This window comes from Larus michahellis, chromosome 18 (assembly GCF_964199755.1).
Source record: "Larus michahellis chromosome 18, bLarMic1.1, whole genome shotgun sequence".
Lineage (NCBI taxonomy): Eukaryota > Metazoa > Chordata > Aves > Charadriiformes > Laridae > Larus > Larus michahellis.
In genome coordinates, this window is record NC_133913.1 from 2,331,379 (window position 1) to 2,350,908 (window position 19,530).

Genomic DNA, 19,530 nt, shown 5'->3' on the forward strand with positions numbered 1-19,530 from the left:
GCATTTAATGTTAATAATGTTAAAATAAATTCTAAATTTGTGCAGCTTATTGAAATATTTGTTATGGTGTTCAAGTATGTTTACTGGTACTCACTTGCCATGTTACCAGTTCTGAATCATCATGTTTGCCTAATTTCCATGTTGTGATAGTGAAAGATTTTACCTGTGTACACTTCTTAATATACTGCAGGTTATAAGTAGTTTTACGGATTTAAAAGGATTGTTTATACTGCACGATACTAACCAGGGGGCTCCAAATAGTTGACTCTTAATCCAACTGTTTTAATTAGCAACAGTTTCATAAGCTTTGAATGAGGACATATATTCATTGGAAAGTAGGCTGAGACAATGAAACTCATTTTTATGTAAGATGTTTGCAAGTATTAGATGGCAATAGCTCAGCTGGTCTGAATTTAATTAGCAGCACAGAATCGAAGAACTCTGCTATATTCTCAGGCATCAGTGTTATATTTTTTAATTAAGCTTTAAAATGACCTAAAATCAGGGTGAGATGTTGTTGTGAATACTCTTTTTTTCCCATGCCCACATGGAGTTCACTCTGGCACTAGTGGAAGTTGGAGTTGTTTATGAATAGAAGAGTAAACTCTTTATATTTGAAGAGATGGCACTTGTGAATAATGCAAAAGATATATGTGTACTGGAAGGGGTAGTTAAAACTGGGATGTGCACTTGAACCAAGTCTGGAGTAGGAGCAATTCTTAATGCAGCCAATGAAGTCAGTGTCAGGAAGTCCCACAGAAAGAAAATAGCCTTGAACAGGCAAGAGCGGGCTGCCTGCAGAATGTCACGTGTTAACAAAACCAGCCCTTAAACTGAATCTTTTTTTTTTATTTATTTTTAGAGCATTGGGTTTCATGATCGTAAAACTATAACTAGGTTTATGCTAGTTGCTTCAAACTGCGAACAGAAGCTGTATATTTCATGAGCAGTTGAGTCCGGTGTTAAACAATGGCAGCTTCTGTGGGTGGAATAAATTTCTCATCACAGCTCAGGATGAATTTGTGCAGTCATTGGGGTCAGGGAGGTGGCTTCAGAAACCGTGAGGTCAGGCTGTTGTATGGATGAAATAACATACATGAATAAGGTCAACATTTTTTCTAGTTAGTATCCCAGACAATGTTTACTATAGAGACACAGTAATTTTTCTCTTCTAAAATAACGTGGAGGTTATATTGCAAGATGAAGTCAGGTATGTGTTCTGTACTATGCTGGACTGGGTTTCTATCATTAGGGGAAAAAAAACAAACTAGAGTTATGCTAGAGAAGGTAATACCCTGAGAAGTGCCAAAGGTCAGAGAATAAGCCAAATACCCCCTGGTTAAAGAAAAAAATATGTCTGTGAGTAAGATTATTCCATTAGTGTTTACTGTAGAGATGGCAGTACCTTCCATGTATTTGTGCAGTAATTTTTTATACGCCTATGCAAGCTCTTCCTGCACGAGGAAGTCTGCCTGAGCAGTTTTAAAGGTATATGTATTAAGCGAAGTTTCTGTTACATATTTGCCTGCTATTTATCTTTGCCTGTAGATTGTAAACAGTGCACGCCAGATGCTGTCTTCTCTTCTTTCTTGTGCACTACTCCGAAGAAAAGACTTTAGATCTGGTTAGAGTTAATGGGTTTACCAGAAAAAGAGTAATTTTTGTAGCAGGAGGATGCTCACTTTACATGTTATGATAAAGATTCTTAGGTAATTTGTGTCTTTCTAATTGTAGAGGAGAGCTTAAAAAACACTTTGTTGCAGCACTACAGATTTTCTTATCTACAACTTTTATTCTGTATTTCTCTGTTACTTCTTTCCTTTTAAGGTATACACATTAAAACTAACAAAATACACATGGGCAAACTCAATTTTAATACTTCTTTTATTATAGTACTATCATTTACTTTGGTAAATTCGTATCCCTGTTTAAAGTGCCTTAAAGCAATTAAAACTTAGTTTAAATTCAAGTATTGTAAAATGTACAGAGTATAAGCACAAAAAAAGCTGCATAGTGAAAACGCTAGAGCAGGCTAATACATTCAGGATGCCAAATACTCAAGTATTAACACCACCAGATCAGTATTAGGGTTAATGATAATTAACCAGCATCATACAGCAGATATAGAACTGTGGGTGTTAAAAATGCATTGTTCTTACCATTAACAAAAGATAGAAGCATAACTTAACACTGAAAGAATTTGTAGTATCAGTTTTTATAACACATGCCATAAGTAGTAAGGCAAATACTGACAATCTTTTACATGCTGCTGTGAATCCAGCAAAAACTGTACGTGTTTTCTCTAGATTCTGAGCCCCTGCAATCCCAGTGATTTCGCTGAGAGTTTGAGACATCCATGCCTCTTAAAAATCCTCATAAACATTCATTCTTATCTTAATACAATTTTGCTTGAATTTTTGTTTGAAATTTGTCTCATAATGTTATGAATAAGCATGTCTGGGTTTGTATTTCTGTTTTTTTCAGTTTACAGGTGCAAGGTCTTCTACTGTACATTGTATTTGCCCTTAGCTACTTTGTGTAGTAGTGCGGGATGCTTAATGGTAGAATTTTACTTTGAATATTTAGCCCTTATTTTGTTCATTTAATTTGAAGCTATAATAGTTGTACCCTGGCATAATAGTGACTTGTTATGTGTACTAGATCAAGAGCATAACTTGCCTATAAAAATTTGTCAGAAGAGGAATTCGTTGAAGATATTTTAAGTCACATCATTGTTATAATATGGCATTGAAACGATTGGTTGACTCCTTACATTTGAGCAATTAACGGGTATAATTTTACTTGCTATGGCTAAGAAAGTTGTAGTACAGATATGTGTGGACAAATAAGAGAACGTTTGATTTTCAGTGGAAATTACTGCTTCAAAATCAGTGGAACAATAGGGCTAAAGTATTAGTCATTTGTAGCAACACTTTTAAAAAATGTGTGTATAATTATGTAAGGGAAAGACATTTTTGCTCAGTTGTTGCCTAAAAAAAAATTTAAAAATACCAGCCACTTTAAAAAGAAAGTTCTTTGTTAATAGTTTATGTATTTTAAGAGCATCTTTTTATGTAATTTTTGTTGTTAGAAAGTATTATTTTAAAATACATTTCAAGAAGTATGACATTTATGATATAAATTATTACAAGGATTCATCAGTCAATATGTGTATGCAATATTGAATAATCAAGAGAATGAAATACGCAGTTCTCATTTCCAGAAAGAGAAAACAAGTTCTCTTTTACAAAGGCAGAATATGTCAAAGTATAAAGTTAGAGTTTAATTTTTTAAATATTTGGTGAAATTCTACAAAACAACAACAATAATGAGAAAATTAAAGGGCTGCACCCAGAGTATAAAACTAGTAGAAGTTAGGTTTCTTGGAATCTTAACTCCCTTGCTCTTCTCCCTTTCTTTTAAAAGATAGGTGTGTTTTTATTGTATTAATCAAGTACTTAGTAAGATTTCATAGTTGTAGCAAGATAGCAGGCTATGTAAGTCCATCTACAGTTTATTTCCAGAGCCCATTGGAGATGAACTTTGGGTTAATTTGCTGTAGGCTAAGGTTTGATGGAAGGAATACTGCAAGATCTCCTCATTACCAGCCTGACTTCGATGTCGGGAAGAGTTTTCTTTTTAGCGTGTAAACATCCTTCATCCGTTGCTGCTAGGTGGAGATCAAAGCGCAACGAAACTGATTTTTTCCTTAAGCGGGGGTTGTCCTTAAAGAAAGAACCTTCCCATTCTTTAATGACTTCATCCACTTTTTCTGTCCTGAAACAATAAAGCAAATGTATTTATGATCCCTCGGGCAACATGAAATATCTGTCTTCAGGACTGCTTTCAAAATGTAGAGAGAAATTGCATTATAAAGTGTCAAGTTATTTTAGAATGGTACTGAAATACTAGAATTTTCTTTTTTTTCACAGGTTCATTCTTCAGAAAAGCTACATAAAGGGTGAGGGTTCGTTATATTCTTGTTTTTGTACTTTTAAGTAGGCATGGATACAAAACCACCGCTCCAAACAGAGCAGGCAGTTTGTTTCCAAGGAGAAAGTTTGGAATTCAAGCTCAAAAACTCTGCAAGAAACCTCCATACTGTAGTGGGCAGGACTGAATTCCTGCACCTGAAAACCTTCAAAGTAGGGAGGAGAAAAATCAAGTTCAGATCCAAACCTCAGAATGTAGAGCTACAGTAAATTAACAAAAGAAAAAATAAGGCAAAAGTAAAATATGGACAATTGAAAACCCAGTATTTAGGCACCCAAATACTATTGATTTAATCCTCTAAGTATGTGTCAAGATCCAGATCTGAAAGTCCAACTCTGGGGGCCTTACTCAGGTTGAGTAAACTTTACCCAGCTGAGTGTCCCCGTGCAGATCTGCTGGAGTAAGATGAACAAAGCTCCTGTATGAAAAATCAGCTTCGGGTATGGAACGTATATGGTGGACCATATGATGGCATTAAATTTGAATCCTAATTTCTACATGTTTTCAACAAGTATTAGTGACACGGTACACTACAGTTTGTGTTAAATGCCAGTCCACAAAAGAGCTTGAAGAGCAGTAGAAAAAAATAGAATGAGGCAATCCAATGCTATTAAAGTAATTTAAGGTGAATAATACATACTAACAGACTTTCCCATGCCCACTTAGAAGCCAAGCTCTCCGTTCCCTGTGTAGTAATTGGTGAAACGTACGAGTTTCCAAATAGCAAGTTGGAGCAGCCAAGCCTGAATTTATGTGCATAAATATGCCCCAGAGGGACTTCACAAACATGGTATGGGCTTTTTTGCTTTCAGCCGTAACTAAATGAATTATTCATAGTTTCATTCTTGACAGAAATAGAAATTATAAATCAGAAGCATCATCATGATATTGATTAGGAAGTAAATGCTAATAAAAAGAACTTTAAAATTTAATTTGTTGTTAAAACATGCCATTCAATATAACTTGAACTATCATTGTTGTTCTGGAGCTTCTTGGCTCTATGTGAATGATATAACAGATACTAAATAAAGGAAAACTCAGAGCTATTGAAATATAATGCCCACCATTTACTTTCAGTTATTATTTTGTTAAATTCATGTTTATCTTACTGTACAGTGCCGTGAGCTTCAGCGCTTTCCTTCATAATATTTCCGTCTAGGATTGCTTGTTTTGTCATCAGTTCCACCTTCTCAGTTTCATGCTTCTTTACACCATCTGTAAAAGAAAATGCAGATATATTAGGCATAGAGTAAGGTCAGGACACATGACCTAGAGGTATTTTTCCTCCTCCTGTATTGGAAGAAGATCCTTTCGTAATAGCCAGTAATTTGTCAATAGTTAGGAACCTCCTTTAGACCATAATCCCCTAAGGGGAAAGTGCCTAAAAACTCACCTGAAGGCAGTGTAAAGGCAATCTTGCTAGTGGTAGGCTTTTTGTCATCTTTCTGGTCACCTACAGTGCAACGAAACCTGAAAAAAAAATAATTACAGTCATCTAATAATATTGAATTACTTTAATCCAAACCTTTTCTTATAAGCAGCTATGAAAAATTTAAAAATATGAGGACCATGTGAAGTTCCGTTTGATTGTAACAACTATTTGTTAGGAATTCTCATTCTGAGTATAGAACAAAGAAAGTTATGGCAAATGTCTGTGCAATTTCGGACAGTTTTTAGTTGGTTTGTTGTGTGCCAAGAAGAGTTATTTAATTTTATTAATACTGAATTGTATGGATTTTCACAGATTTAGAAGTATTGAATCTGTAACTGACTCCCCAGTCTGTAATCTTGTTATGCAAACGTGTGAGGTTCCTGGACTGAGATCCGCCACTTTCTGTAGAAAGGACTGAGGGAGGCAACGTTCCACTGAAAGATGTCAGAATCAGGTGCCTGGTTTTTTTAAGATAACAGTGCTGAGTGCAAGATATGATATTATGCCTTTTCCTTATTGCCTTTCCTTGTTGCTTACCTGTGTATAGCTGCCCCTCTTGTGTCTGCATTTCAAAATACTTGTGTTTGTGTGCCAGGGAAAGGGCAGACGGGAAGAGTTACAGCCAAGGCAAAATGTCCCTGGAAGGCATATTCTTAAATAGCATCCTAATGTGTAGACCCTCCCAGATGTGTGCCTTAACACACCTGGAATGACACTGAGTAGTACAAGCTCCATGTGTGAATGGCCATCTGCCACGTGAGGAGCCCTGAACTCCTCTCCCAGAGCCACATGCCTCTGGACTTGCTTCAGGAGTGGCCTGAGACAGACGTAGCCCACAGCGAGCAGCTACCGGGCTGCAAAGTCTGCATCAACACACAGTGCCTCCAGGGAGGATGCAGGAAGCATGCTATTACCTTACGATGTATCCTGGAGATGCCCTGAGCTCCAGAAAGTGTGGAGTCAGTGAAGTTAAAGTGAAACCATTTCTAAGGATTTTATACTGTAATTTTTTAATGATTGGTTCATGTATTTACAATTCTGGTGATTATTTCAATGAGAAGTTCTGCAATGGAAGATAAATCTGAGTACTTTTTCTCTAAACAAGTACCTGTTCTCTTCTTGCTCAAGCAGACTGCGATATGTTGCTATCTCCTCCTCCAGTTTCATCCTCGTGTTCAGGAGAATTTCATGCTCTTGCAGCTGTTTCTCAATACCTCTTCTCACGTCCAGGAGCTCTTTCTCTAAGCATTCAATCTCAGATTCTAAATTTTGTAGTTGCATGTGGTACTGCTGCTCGGTGGCACGCAATGAACGTTCCAAACCCTTTTCCTGTGAAATTTAACTCATATTTTAAGGTTTGGAAAGTGTATGTGTAAAGATCTTATATGTACTTTTCATTAACAATCTGTGTATTTTTACATCAGTTCTTTTAAGAATATTCTTTACGATCAGGACTAAAGCTTTCAAGATAATACTTTTGCTGAGAAATTTTCCATTAAAATCTGTAATAATTTAAGATAGGATAAAAAATGTAGCCGCCTGTTGTACCAGCAATCCACTACCATGGAGCTTACAGATCTCTGATTTTACCTGTATGGTTAAACCGATATCCAGCTCAGTACCCTATGAAAACTGAGTAGTCTATGTGCTCTTGTAGCTTGTCTATATTACTGAATTCAGTAAATTGCTGACATATTTTATTGTGAACAAATTGATAAATTTGGTCCACACATTCAAAAAAAGTTACAAATGTGATGTGAATTGGTTAGGCAGAATACCTGGGGACTTGAGGAGGGAGTATCGTGCAGATGTATGTTTGGCAGGCGTGAGAACACAAAAACACGTGGATATTGAATGGCAGATGCTGAATCGAAACATACGATACTTGTAAATGTGAGCAAATGACCAGCTTAGTGCTGGGTTAGTGCTGTGTGACAAGCTGATAATCCGACACAGAGCTATGCATTTCTGAGCGTGTTGTACTTCTGCTGTATAGTGGATGTGATTGTTACATAAACTGAACTGTGGAATAGTTTACATCAAGAAAAAGATTTTTTTTTTTCCAGGAGACTTTTAAGTTTCCTTGTCTGATGCTTACCACAGCGTGGAGAGATTCAATTTCAATCTGCATGTGGTGCCACTGCCGTCTCGCTTCACAAAGTTCTGCTCTGGCTGCCTTTAATGCCTCTGCATCTTTGTCCATTCTTTTAATCGTAGCTTCTTCTAGCTTCAGGGGTTATAAAAATGATAGCAATATTAAAAAATAGTCAAACAATGAAAATAAAATAGATACATAAAAATCCCCAGTAGGAGTTTTTTGAGAGCCATATAAATTTGTTAATGCTAACAGTGATGAGTTAATATTTTATGTACCATGTAGACGGGAAGCCCTTATCCTGCTGTGTTTGTGGGAGTAGTTTGACACGTCTTGAACGTATTTGTTGTTGAGGAATTTCCATACAAATCAACCAGTTGTATTTAGATCTTACTCACAACTAGATAAATGGGCTTAACTTCATGGAAATTAGAGGAATTGCAGTCAGTTCAAGACTCCAGGTTTGAATAAGGTTCTTTGTTTTTAATGTATTTTTGATTTCTGAGAACAGCTTTGTAGAGAAGGAGCACTTTTGAGTGGTTGCATGAATATATCACAATTGACAATTGCTGTAATTATGTTTTTGCCTGATCTAGTCATTGACTAGATTTCAGATTGTCATTTGAGAGCAAGTACTTCCATTCATTTAAATATGAGTGACATCTTTATCCAAATCTACAACTTTTCCTTGTCCTCTAAGGACAGGTTATTTAAGGTTTACCTGTCACAGGAGAGATAGGTAACTCATGTTAGATGTGACAGTTCAGAAGTGAAGTGCCTATTCTAAGCTGATTGTTTTGCTTTTGAAAGTTATTGTTCCTGTTTGATTCTGAGTTTTACTGCAAGTGGTGAAGGTGCCATAAGCCCTTGAAACAATACGTGCTCTTTTGCATATTTTACTGCTTTATGTAGGTTCATATGATGCCATCAACTTGAAGGAAATAAGCTCTTTAATTCAGGTCTTATGAAGCAAGTAAAATAAGTTCCTAATCCCCCCTTGTAACATACTGACTTGCTGTAAATTTACCATGCCATCATTTGGGTTAAAAATCTAGATTTGGCTAATCCTCTTGCTTTTTGCCTGGATACTGCAGAATTTATGTGACAAGGTTATACCCATGCACTTTGGCTGCCCTGTGCCAAACACAAATATACGCTTGGCTTAACTCTCGGGTTTACGGCTGCTGTGTGGCACTGGGTTTCCATGCGGATCAGCCAGATTGCAGCAGTGCTCTGGCCTGTGGTAAAAAAAAAAACCTCCAGAATTCCTGCAATACCTGACAAGTACAACAGGGTGATATAATACCTAATTTTCACCCTGAATTTCTTGACATTTGATGGCTGAAAATTGTTGTGTCATTTTATTTCAAAGTCCAGTTGGGTTTTAGAGATGTTTTGTATGTAAATCTATAATAGTAGCATGTGTGTTGATAACATTTAATCAATCTATATGAAAGAAAAAATATATTTGCCGAAGAGTATGACATAATTTTACTGTGAACAATATAACATAGCCCTGAAAAGGTACAGTTTTCTTTAATATAGGTGCTAAAAATGGTAAAGCTTTCTGTATATAAATGGATTCTTTACATTGCCTTTGATTTTCACCCTTCTCTTTTCCTCTGGGATAACTGAATGGTGCTAGAGGTTACCAGGTTACAGCATATGTCATCATTTTTTAAATCACAACAATATCACTGTTGCAGGTACAGAAAAGCATCCAGATGAATTACATGGCATTCTTTTAGTGTGAATTTCATACCCTGAACAAAATCTATTTCCGTATCTTCTAGTTCACGTCTTACTGCAGTAAAATCAGAATCCCTTCCCCAATAATATGCTGCATTGAAAAGGAAATACTGTACCTCATAGAGGCTGAGGGAGGAATTGTACGGACAGGGCTTGTCTCCTTCCTCTGGAAGGTGTGTGTCTGTATGAAGTCATTACCTGGGTCCTCGCTGGGCTGACGGTCTCTATCTGATTTCTGGTGCTGAGCGTTTCATACTTTGCCCCGCTCTGACTGAGGAGCCGGGCCAGCTCCATCCTCCATCCTCCATCCTCCGCCCCGCCGGGCGCTGCCGCTGGGCCGGGCTGGTGCAGCGCTGGCGGGAGGCAGCGCCTGCCGCCGCCCTTAAAGCTGCACAGCACCATTTCCGAGCTCCCAGTCGTCCCTAAACGCTAGTTTAATACAGCAAAGATCTGCCACTTCTGCACTGATTAAAGTAACGATGCCTAAATTCTGCCCTGAAATGAATATATGCCATGTCTTTATGTTGCTGTTACACTATTAACTGTGTTTTTTTAATAACCTCAGAAACGTGAGGTTAAGAGATACAAAGCAAAGGACAAAATTACAGGTACACAGCATGAAAGTGCAGTCGCAGAGGGGAAGGGAAGGGAGCAGCTTCCCAGCGCTGCACCTGTACTGGTGGCACAGCTGCCGGACTGGGCCTTCGCCAGGCACTGTGCAGCGCTGGAGCAGGTTGTTTGGGGATGTTACGGGATTTCCATCCTTGAAGGTTTTTAAGACTCAGCGAGGCAAAGTCTCAGGTGTCTGACCTAATCTGGTGTTGAGGACTGTCCCGCTTTGAAAAGGAGCTGGGCCCCCAGACATCCTCTCACCAACATTTGGGTGTTTCTATGGGCAGGAGCACAAAAAGCGGGAGAGGAGCCAGCGCTACTGGGGGTAAGATGCTTGTGTGCTTTGCGGGGCTCAGCTCCCCGTCTGCAGAGCGCAAAGTTCGGGTGGATTAACACTTCAAACATAGCTAACTGCTGTTCCCTTCACAGAATATCAGATTTGTAGGATTCTTATACCTTTCCTGACATCTGACAGGGAGGTAGAAAGTGTAGGTTCTTTGCTGTGTGATGTATTCTGCAAATAATTCTTAATTTCCTGGCTCTGTAGCTACTGTATGATCCCAATGATCTTGTCCACTAATAACAGCTCTTACCTATTTTTCGAATTTTTTTTTCAGTAATGGACAATACCAGATATTTAGTAAAAAAAATCAGATTTCAGGAAAAAAAAATATAAATCACTAAGTAGAACGCATTTTTAGGCTCCAAATAAGAATATACATCAGTAAAATGAGAAAAAAAGGCAGCAAACTTTTGCAAGACGCTCATCTTTTTAGAAGTCAAAGTATTACACCACTTGAAAGTCTCGTGTGCATAGGGCTTTCTTGTTCTCGGCTCCGTCTGCTGGCATGTGTCAAAGGATCCTGTGTTCTGAGGTTGTTTTTCTTAGCTGGCTGCTTTTCATCTGTCCTGGACTGAGATGGGAATGTTTTGTTGTCCACTAACTTTTCTACAAGTGTCTTAATTATTCTAGTTTTATGTAGTTCTAAAACCGAAATATTGACCGTGGTTTTCATTGATGGTATGAGAACAGTCACATAATAAAAACATTAGGAATCCGTCAAACAAGCATAAGATGATATACCTTAGGACAGGATAAGCATTCATAGGAAGAGCCTATGTATTTAAGCAAATAAGAACTTGAAATGTAATTTAAAATCTTCCTTTTTCTTTGCATCACAATGCTGATTGCTTACAGTTTGCTTTCAGTTCCCTGGGACTCTGAATGTTTTGTTTACATCGGGCAAAGCCAACGCTGTCTAGTGTCCAGAAATGAAACCAGAAATGTGTAAGAAATATGATACAGAGGTCTGCAGGGAGATTGGCCCCACTAACCAAACTTTATGCATCAACGAGCATCTATGGATCAATCTTCATATTACCAGGAGCTAAATATTTGCCAGTTGATACAATTTTTAAAAGCTTTTTAAAAAGAAATTAGCACTAATGCTTGCTTTTCACACCTTTTTTTTCAGGTGTAAAGGGAACATCTGGCTACGAGATCTCTGAAGGCTAAAGGTAGGTGTAAGCAGTTATATCTTTGCTAGGATTCCTGTAATTTTAAATTCTAGCTACTTTCAATGTTCATATTCTATTACAGACGTTAGATTTTAGTTAACTTTAGAGTTCAGATACTGTGCATCAATTATTTGGATTCTTGGTACAGTGTACTAACGCTATAGTGATTGCAAACTGTGCTGATTTACCATTGTTGCGTTCTCTCAAGGTGATAGCTGGAGGGCTTTCTAGATTTTACATACATCAAAACTGCATCCTAGGCGGTTCTCAGTCATCTTTTAGACCGTAATGGTAAATTCAGGGTTAATGTGTATGTAGCTAAACTGCAGGATTATTCAGTGGAAATCTACATTGAATGAGGTAGGGAATAATGATTTCACAGCAATCACAGTTGCAGTCCTTGAGGTATGTACATTATTTCATATTTCTTTGTATACAATTATTCTGAAAGTATATATGTCTTTGGAAGAAGATGACATAAGAGAAATATTTTTGTTTTCAAAATGGAGATGCTGTCAATAATGGGGAAGATGATATGGTTTCAGGTTTTCCATACAGGAGAAAAAAATTATGGGTAGGGAAGAAAGATGATGAATGCTGTCCTGTCTTAGGAAGAGAAAAAATGTCCTTCGGTCTATAATCTTAAAATTTCTCTATAATTGTCCTCTTGGTAATCACACTCAGCTACATAAACAACCTCAAATTGTCTATTTCTGATATTATTTTCATTTATGTTGTAATTATTTTAATTAAAAAATGTGGTCTGCAACAGTAAAAAATATTATTCATCTACATTGCGTGTCGTGAGATTCTTTTCATTTATTTATCATCACTGCTTTTAAAGGCGGGGAAAAAAAGAGGCACACTTGTGTTCCATGCTTTTAGAAATGAAATTACTTCCTTAAATTGTTGAAGTTGGTGCATTTGCTCAAGAGGTTTTCAAGTTCTTCCCTCTTTGTACTGTCATATATAGAAGATTCTTCTATTTCATTTCTTTGTGTTATTTATTACAGTACTTCTTCTTTAATTTACTGGATTTTAGATGTTGCGATTCTACCATGCTGATTTAGTTCTTTGATTATTGTTTTATTTACCTTGGTTTTTATTGATTTTTATTGTTTCCAAGCAGGAAGCTGAAAAAATGCTAGTAGTGGTTTTTATAAAAGGCAGAATGGAAGCACAGTATGAAGTCTGTGCTCCCGTTAACATTTTAGTTTGGGTCAGGTGCTTGAGGGATGTGATAGAATGTGCAGAACGTTTGTGTTCTAGAGACACAGGAATATCCATGTAGGAGGTCACAATAATTTCTTCGTCTTACCTGAGAATCACACAAAAATCGCCAACGCTTTGGCTCAAGAGCCAAAGGCTCAGGTGTGAACTGTAAGGGGATTGTATTTTGGTTCATAATTTTGTTCTGGATGAGATTCCCTTAAATAGTTCATTTGAGATGGGCATTCGGAAGCCAAATTCAGGATCCGCAAGCCCATGGTGTGCTCCCAGCAGATGGCACCCCGGGCCATGGGACACTGCTCCGCCGGGCTGTCCCGTCCCTCCTCTTCCACTGCTCTGCAGTGTGTTGTGCCGTTTGCAAAGGCTTCTCCTTTAAACTGATAGCTTTAATTATAAGTTATTAAGTATTCCTTTAATCCCGCATTTAAATAGCTTTTTTAACATGTATGCGTTCTAGCATTGGATTGATTTCTTTAAATTAATGGGGAATACCTTACCGCAGCCATAGTATATCGTAAAGCAAAATACCCAACAAAATGCCAGATATGGATCAGGAGCAGCAGTCCGAAATGAAGAATAAAGGGAGACTAATATCTTAAAGCTTGTTGAGTCCTTTTTATTAATCAAGAAAACTGGAAAGTGAGGTCAGAATAGCAAAATTATTTTATCTATTAATTACTAAAAATTATGAAAAAGCATATCTAATTGAATGTCTGATGTGTGCACCATGCTTCCATCTATTGAACAAAGAATTGATGATATGTTTAAAGAACACCATAAAAATAATACATGTAATGCCAATAGACTGAAGCAGAAAATATATTGCATGACAGCTAAGAATGAAAATGCAGGGTTTGTTTTACGTAAAAGAATCTTAGTAAAAAGCAAATCTATTTTTACCACTTCATACAAAAGAACAAAATTATTTATCCATTTTGGCTTTGAAAGAAACATGGCGTGAACGGATCCTTTGCAGTATCAGATTGTGCCTTATATCTTCTCTTCGACTTCCTTAACGTGGGATGCAACAACTTTTCCATCTACCACTTCTTCAACAATTGTCTTGATCTTTCTAGTTTTGGTAGGATCTAAATAAACAAAACAAAACAAATATTTATCAAAGTGTTAAAAATTATAAACCAGAGCAGCACGCATACATGAACAGTTGCATCTTTCCTTTCAAATTGTCGGCTTCTTGTGATGAACTCTATGATGTAGTTAAACAGAATAGCATGTATTATTTTATTTACAAGAATGACTTTAGAAACAAAATTTTACTCAGTCAAGTTCTACCTACCCTGAGAAGAATCCAGTGATTGCGTTTGTGATTTGGACCCTGTCAAGGATGAGCTTTCAAATGTAACTCCCTGTCCTGCGCTCCTAAAAGTGAATGAGAGACACGCAATATTGCAGAGTGGTTGTCACGATCAGGAGACATTGTATTATTTTAGATACTGAGCAGAACGGTTCATTCTCCTCACGCAGAGTCTGTCTGTATTATTTCAGAATCATGGTATGTGCCTTGTGCTGTTTTGGTGAATACACCACTTGTTTATACCTCTTTTTTTCCTGGAAAGGATGTTGCTACAGAAAATAAAAGAAAGGAGATATTTAATGTAAATTAGTTACTTACACAAACTCGCCATCCAGCAGGCGACGATAGGTTTCAATCTCCATTTCCAGGCGAGTCTTGATGTCTAGAAGTTGTTGATACTCCGCATTCTGGCGCTCCATGTCAGCCCTGACCTGAAACAGCTGAGACTCCAGGTTCCCAATCTGAAGTTGCATTTGTGAAAGCTGAGCGCAGTAACCTCCTTCCGTTTCTGCTAAAGTGTCCTCAAGGGATTTTTTCTGTGTAAGAAGGATATTAAATAATCTCTGATTGAGGAAAAAAAAATTCTTTACGAAGACAAAAGCAACTGAAATAGTCTAATGGGAGTAAGTATAGCCTCATTACTTAGAGATTTTTATTTTTTCTTCGTGAAATACCAGTTTGAAAACTGGCCTTTGCTGCTTCACTGCATGCGAATATAGAAGTTCATCTGCGTTATAACATCCTACTTGCAATCCAATTATATATATTACTGCTATTTAGGAACTAAAAGAATGCAGGATTTAATAGGAAATAAATGCAAATCTTAAATCCTATAGATCTAACAACATTTTTGAAGTTGGACTATTAACTCTGACTAGTGAGCAGCTTCCTTAGAGCATACCATGGCAAGCTGAGATTGTAGTTCAATTTCCAAGCTCTGGAGAGTCCGTTTTAAGTCTGTGATCTCACTCTTGCCTGACTGAAGCTGCTCAGTATTGGTGGAGATTTCCCTTTTCAGCTCCCCGCTCTGAAATACAAGGAAGAATAGAGTGTAATTTTACTGTTACAAATATTTAACTCATTTTTACATCCAATTTGCTGAATTTGCTCTTTCTGGTTGTTACTTTTTCGTTGAACCATGCTTCAGCCTCTTTACGATTTTGCTCAGCAATGACTTCATACTGTCCCCTCATGTCATTCAGAAGCTTGGTCAGGTCAATTCCTGGAGCAGCATCCATTTCAACGCTGACTTGGCCAACTGCACTGCTTTGGATACCCTGAAGCTCCTGGAGAGATTTAAAATAAAGAAAAGTTTCTGTTAATAAAAGGCAAAATAGTTCTACCAAAAACATATATAGAGAAATATATGTGTGTATATTTCCTTCACTCTTGCATTTAGTGAACTCAAAAAAGAACAGCAAACAAAACAAATAATGAAACCAAGGAACTCCCACTGCCATAGATAAGGGAATAATTTGGTATTTCAGAATTCCATCTGCCTTGTTGTGGATTCACAAAGGGAAAAAAAGTACCTCCTCATGATTCTTCTTGAGATAAGCCAGTTCTTCGTTCAGGCTTTCAATCTGCATCTCCAAATCAGCTCTTGTCAAGGTGAGCTCATCAAGAACTCTGCGCAGACCATTGATGTCGGCTTCCACACTCTGGCGAAGAGCCACTTCATTCTCATATCTGTAAAGAAAGTCATTAAATATCATTTTTTACGTGGTTAATGAGGTCAAATGGAAACTATTACTATGTACTTACATAGCTTTTACTATTAAATCTTAATACACATAATTATTACAATATTTTTTAATAATTATGTTAAACAAAAGAGATTTTTAAATACATTTCCCCCCCCCCCCCTTGAAATATTAGTAAGAGGTTTTGTAATATTAAGATACACGTACTTCAGTCTGAAATCATCAGCAGCCAGTCTGGCATTATCAATCTGCAAAATGATTCTTGCATTGTCAATAGTTGCATTAATGATCTGGAATACAAACAGTGTTCAGAGAATGATTTTATAGCCCAATGGCTTTGCGGTTCAATATAGCTGTTTACATAACTGTAATCCTAAATACGATTATAATATTAGATGTAATTTGTTAGACTCTTGTATAATTTACTATGAAATACATTGGACGGATTTTCAGCTTCTGCACATCGGTGCACTTCACTTAATGCTAGAATACCAGTTTGCATTCTCTGACTAGATAGTTTATAACCTTTGAAGACCTTGCCAGGTGGTCTATTTCAGGAAATTAATTAGCGATATAAGAAATATGAAACTTATTAAAATTTAAACTTTGTAATCTGAAAGTTTGTAGAACTGGCTTCCATCACTGCCTTCTCCTTTATTCAAATTAGAGCAAGTCACACAGCATTGTGTGACAGAGATACAGAATTGCTGTTAATATACAAGAATTCCACACTTGATACCAGTGCAGTGTGACAGAGGTTATTACAAGCGTCGGTACTGTAGAATAAATTTGCTCTTGGTTTCTGAAAGGAAGTTATTTTTAGCCAAAATACTATCAGGTGAATTACAAATGTAAAGATACATTAAGTACATTGCTTTGCTACCTTGTTTCGAAGATCTTCAATTATAGGATAATATTTACTATAATCATTCCCAGCTCCAGTGACACCATCTGCGGGGCCGTTTTTCTCATACCACTCGCGGATTTTGCGCTCCAGCTCAGTATTGGCATCCTCCAGAGATCGTACTTTGTCCAGATAAGCAGCCAGACGGTCATTGAGGTTCTGCATAGTTTCTTTTTTTGAGCCAGAAAGAAGGCCACCATCCCCAGCACCAGGGGTGCCAAAGCCACCTCCAAAACCAGATCCTGAGCCACTACCAAAGCCACCTCCAAAACTAGTGCCTGAGCTGCTGCCAAAACCACTTCCTAAACCTCCGCCAAAACCACTTCCTAAACCTCCACCAAAACCACCACCTAAGCCACTTCCATAGCTACCACCTAACCCACCGCCAAAGCCTCCGCCGAAGCCACTACTTAAGCTGCCCCCAAAGCCCCCACTGAGGCCAGAGCCTGAGCCGAGCATAGAAGCAGCACCAAAACCTCCGCCAGATCCACCACCAAACCCAAGTCCGCTGCCACCAAAGCCTCCGCCACCGCTAGAACCAGACATTCTCAGAGATCCCCCACCAAGCCCACTGCGAGACGAGAGCTGCCGGGATCCACCACTTGTGCGCACAGACAGGGCCATGGTGCTGCTGGTGCCCGAGCTGTTTTGCCAAGCGCACGGCACAGAGTAGGGCAGAGCCGAGAACAGGTTAACCCTTATATAGGGAAGGCAGTTGGGTGTTTCAGTAGTAGTCCCACCTCCTAGGAAGATCTTTAATTCTTTCTCTCTCTCTCTTGTTTGGAGGGAAGTCAGTTTAGTGTGTTCTGACCAAGCTAAGTGATATGTGCCAATCCAAATTGCCAATGGGAGTGAAAATCTGGTGCCCTCCAGGTATTTGCTGTGTGAGGGGAAATGGGTGGAGTAGACCTAAGACACCATGATAATGTTTTGGCATGTGCAATGGAGCACAAAAAATTCTTTTCGCATTTAAATCCTTCCTAAATAATTTTTTTGTCATTACATATTCATTTCTTTCTTGGTTTGGGGCTATCATTATAAAAGTATGCTTAAGTCGGTGTAATGATCCCTTTCATATCATACTTCCCAGTGTGCACATCAAAAATGTGTTTCTTTTCGTAATACTTTTCTGGCGTGAACCTCTGACAGATTAGCGCTCTCTGCGTGTTTAGTAAGAAGTAAGAAAAGTGATCAACAAAAGTGTATGAAGAGGCATATGGACATTCAGTGAGCTGCAGGTTGATCATTAATTTGAAAACATAAATATACTTGATTATACTGAATATAATTTGTAATTATGTTTTCTGCCTTAAACCTTTCATCATTGAAATATCTCTGTGTAATATGCATAGCCTATACCAATTGCTTATACTTTTGAGCTGAAAACTAACCATTTTTTCTTCTAAATAGTTTGCTATTATCTCACAATAAGGAAAAAGATTTCTGTAATTTCTGCTTTTCATAATATAAATCTAAAGGTCAAATATAGCTCTTTTGGGTTACAGGTTTAGGCATGGAAACCCTTCAAAACCAATATACTTTTCTTTTGGGGTTATTTCGGTAAACAGAAAATCGTTTTTTCTTTGTCCTGGCGTAATTATATCATTGGATTTGTCAACTGAAATGTATTAATTTTTAATTTATCTACAGCCAGGAGCAGGGGTGCTTTTTTGGGCAGAAATGTGTTATGAGCAGTAGATCAAAGGTTTCAGTAAAGCATTTATGGAGAAATGAATTGATAGCCTGGTATCAGTGACTCATGATTGTGAAAGCAAAGGATTATTTTGTTTGGCAGCTGTTTATGTAAAGTAAATAACGCATTGGACGGGTGAGACTTCAAAAGGAAGAGAGTTTTGTGTTTATGTTGTCAAGAGGAAAATGTAGACTCCTTGGACTGGAGATCTGGGTGTGGGAAAGGGTACGTGCGGTTATCGGTAGAGAAAGGTTTCACAGAAACGGTGGTCTTTATTTCTGAACTGCAGGGCAAAATATTCTTATTGATAAAATATCTTTGCTTGCTGTAGTCCCTGGTGATATAAACATTCACAGAGTGAAAATAAAATAAACAAGCTTCTTAAACTTTACATTTTAATTAATTATTAAATGAAAACGGACACTTCTTGTTTATTTGAAGATAATTTTTTACTGAAGTGAAGCTTCATTACATTTGAATGGTAGTTGAAGTTCAGAAAAGGTGCACTAAATCAACATTTTAATTTGTTTTTAAAACCAAATCTACTCTGAATGTGCTAGTACGTAAGAGAAAAAATAGATTGCTAAACATTGAATTGCAATTACATTAACATATTAGATAGCAAGTGTATCATCTGTATCTTAAATTCTTTCTCATAAAGTTTTGATAAGGTGTCCATCAAGGTTTCAGAAATAGAAGCTCTCTTCTGAAAACTCTTATTAATATGTTGAAAGTGTGGGAAGACTTAAGGCACCAGCTGTTGTCGTGAACGGTCTGAAGAAATGAAGAAACACTCCTAGGGCTTTCAGAAGAGCCCACTACCATCAAGGGCTTGTTAAGCACATGGGTAACTGTGTCCCGTGCCTTCATCCAGTGACTTTCACTAGCTTAGTGCTTTGAAACTTCAGCACTAAGCAGTGCTGAAGTATTTTTCTAAATTTAATTTAAATTATTTTAAAAGCTATAGTAAATTCATGCCATAAGTCATTTGAGTTTCCAATTTTTACTGAAAAAGTTCTTAAATGTAATTTTAAGACTGATGTAAGTAAAAACTAAAGCTTCCATTTTTATCTGTCTTAGAAACAATTCTACATTTATAACAGGCTGCTTGGTTGTTTTTTAATCAAGGTATTTAGTCACTATGTACGTAAACCCAAAATCTTGTACTTTGTAACTTACTGATTTTTATTAATTACCTCCCCCCCCAAAAAAAAGAAAAGAAAAGACAAAGATTGATTGAGATTTGATAGTGTGGCATTTTTCAACCCTTCTGGGTTTTAGGAAGA

At 37.4% G+C, this 19,530-nt stretch overlaps 2 protein-coding genes and 1 long non-coding RNA gene across 6 annotated transcripts in view; 1 reads left to right on the forward strand and 2 right to left on the reverse strand.

Annotated features, from left to right (window-relative positions):
• Positions 1-19,530, forward strand: part of LOC141732863 (uncharacterized) — a 165,732-nt gene that overhangs the window by 1,773 nt on the left and 144,429 nt on the right. Inside the window, exon 2 of the long non-coding RNA XR_012584174.1 lies at positions 11,357-11,399. This is a non-coding gene — a long non-coding RNA (uncharacterized LOC141732863). The remainder of the gene's footprint in view (positions 1-11,356; positions 11,400-19,530) is intronic.
• KRT222 (keratin 222) lies at positions 861-9,598 on the reverse strand. Of its 4 annotated transcripts, none has more exons than XM_074561860.1 (7): positions 9,468-9,598; positions 7,524-7,652; positions 6,534-6,754; positions 5,387-5,463; positions 5,103-5,208; positions 3,606-3,777; positions 861-1,071 (listed from the first exon to the last, which is right to left on the reverse strand). In XM_074561860.1, the coding sequence occupies exons 1-7, from the start codon at positions 9,561-9,563 to the stop codon at positions 1,003-1,005; spliced, it is 870 nt and encodes a 289-aa protein (XP_074417961.1). In that variant the 5' UTR covers positions 9,564-9,598; the 3' UTR covers positions 861-1,002. The 4 variants fall into 4 exon arrangements, with proteins under 4 accessions (XP_074417961.1, XP_074417964.1, XP_074417963.1 ...); XM_074561863.1 differs by having other exon boundaries at positions 9,386-9,594; XM_074561862.1 differs by lacking the exon at positions 861-1,071 and having other exon boundaries at positions 1,868-3,777.
• LOC141732727 (keratin, type I cytoskeletal 12-like) lies at positions 13,620-17,175 on the reverse strand. The gene is made up of 8 exons (XM_074562042.1): positions 16,531-17,175; positions 15,855-15,937; positions 15,477-15,633; positions 15,069-15,230; positions 14,846-14,971; positions 14,263-14,480; positions 13,927-14,009; positions 13,620-13,717 (listed from the first exon to the last, which is right to left on the reverse strand). The coding sequence occupies exons 1-8, from the start codon at positions 17,173-17,175 to the stop codon at positions 13,620-13,622; spliced, it is 1,572 nt and encodes a 523-aa protein (XP_074418143.1).

Excerpts from the sequence above, each read along its gene's own strand:
- KRT222 (XM_074561860.1), bottom strand. The coding sequence starts at position 9,563 with ATGGAGCTGGCCCGGCTCCTCAGTCAGAGCGGGGCAAAGTATGAAACG. Across the intron at positions 7,653-9,467 it reads TCAGCCCAGCGAGGACCCAG|CTAGAAGAAGCTACGATTAA; the intron begins GTAATGACTTCA and ends TAACCCCTGAAG. Across the intron at positions 5,464-6,533 it reads CTTGAGCAAGAAGAGAACAG|GTTTCGTTGCACTGTAGGTG; the intron begins GTACTTGTTTAG and ends TTTTTTTTTCAG.
- LOC141732727 (XM_074562042.1), bottom strand. The coding sequence starts at position 17,175 with ATGGCCCTGTCTGTGCGCACAAGTGGTGGATCCCGGCAGCTCTCGTCT. Across the intron at positions 15,938-16,530 it reads TTGAAGATCTTCGAAACAAG|ATCATTAATGCAACTATTGA; the intron begins GTAGCAAAGCAA and ends TTTGTATTCCAG. Across the intron at positions 14,972-15,068 it reads AAGCATGGTTCAACGAAAAA|AGCGGGGAGCTGAAAAGGGA; the intron begins GTAACAACCAGA and ends CTTGTATTTCAG.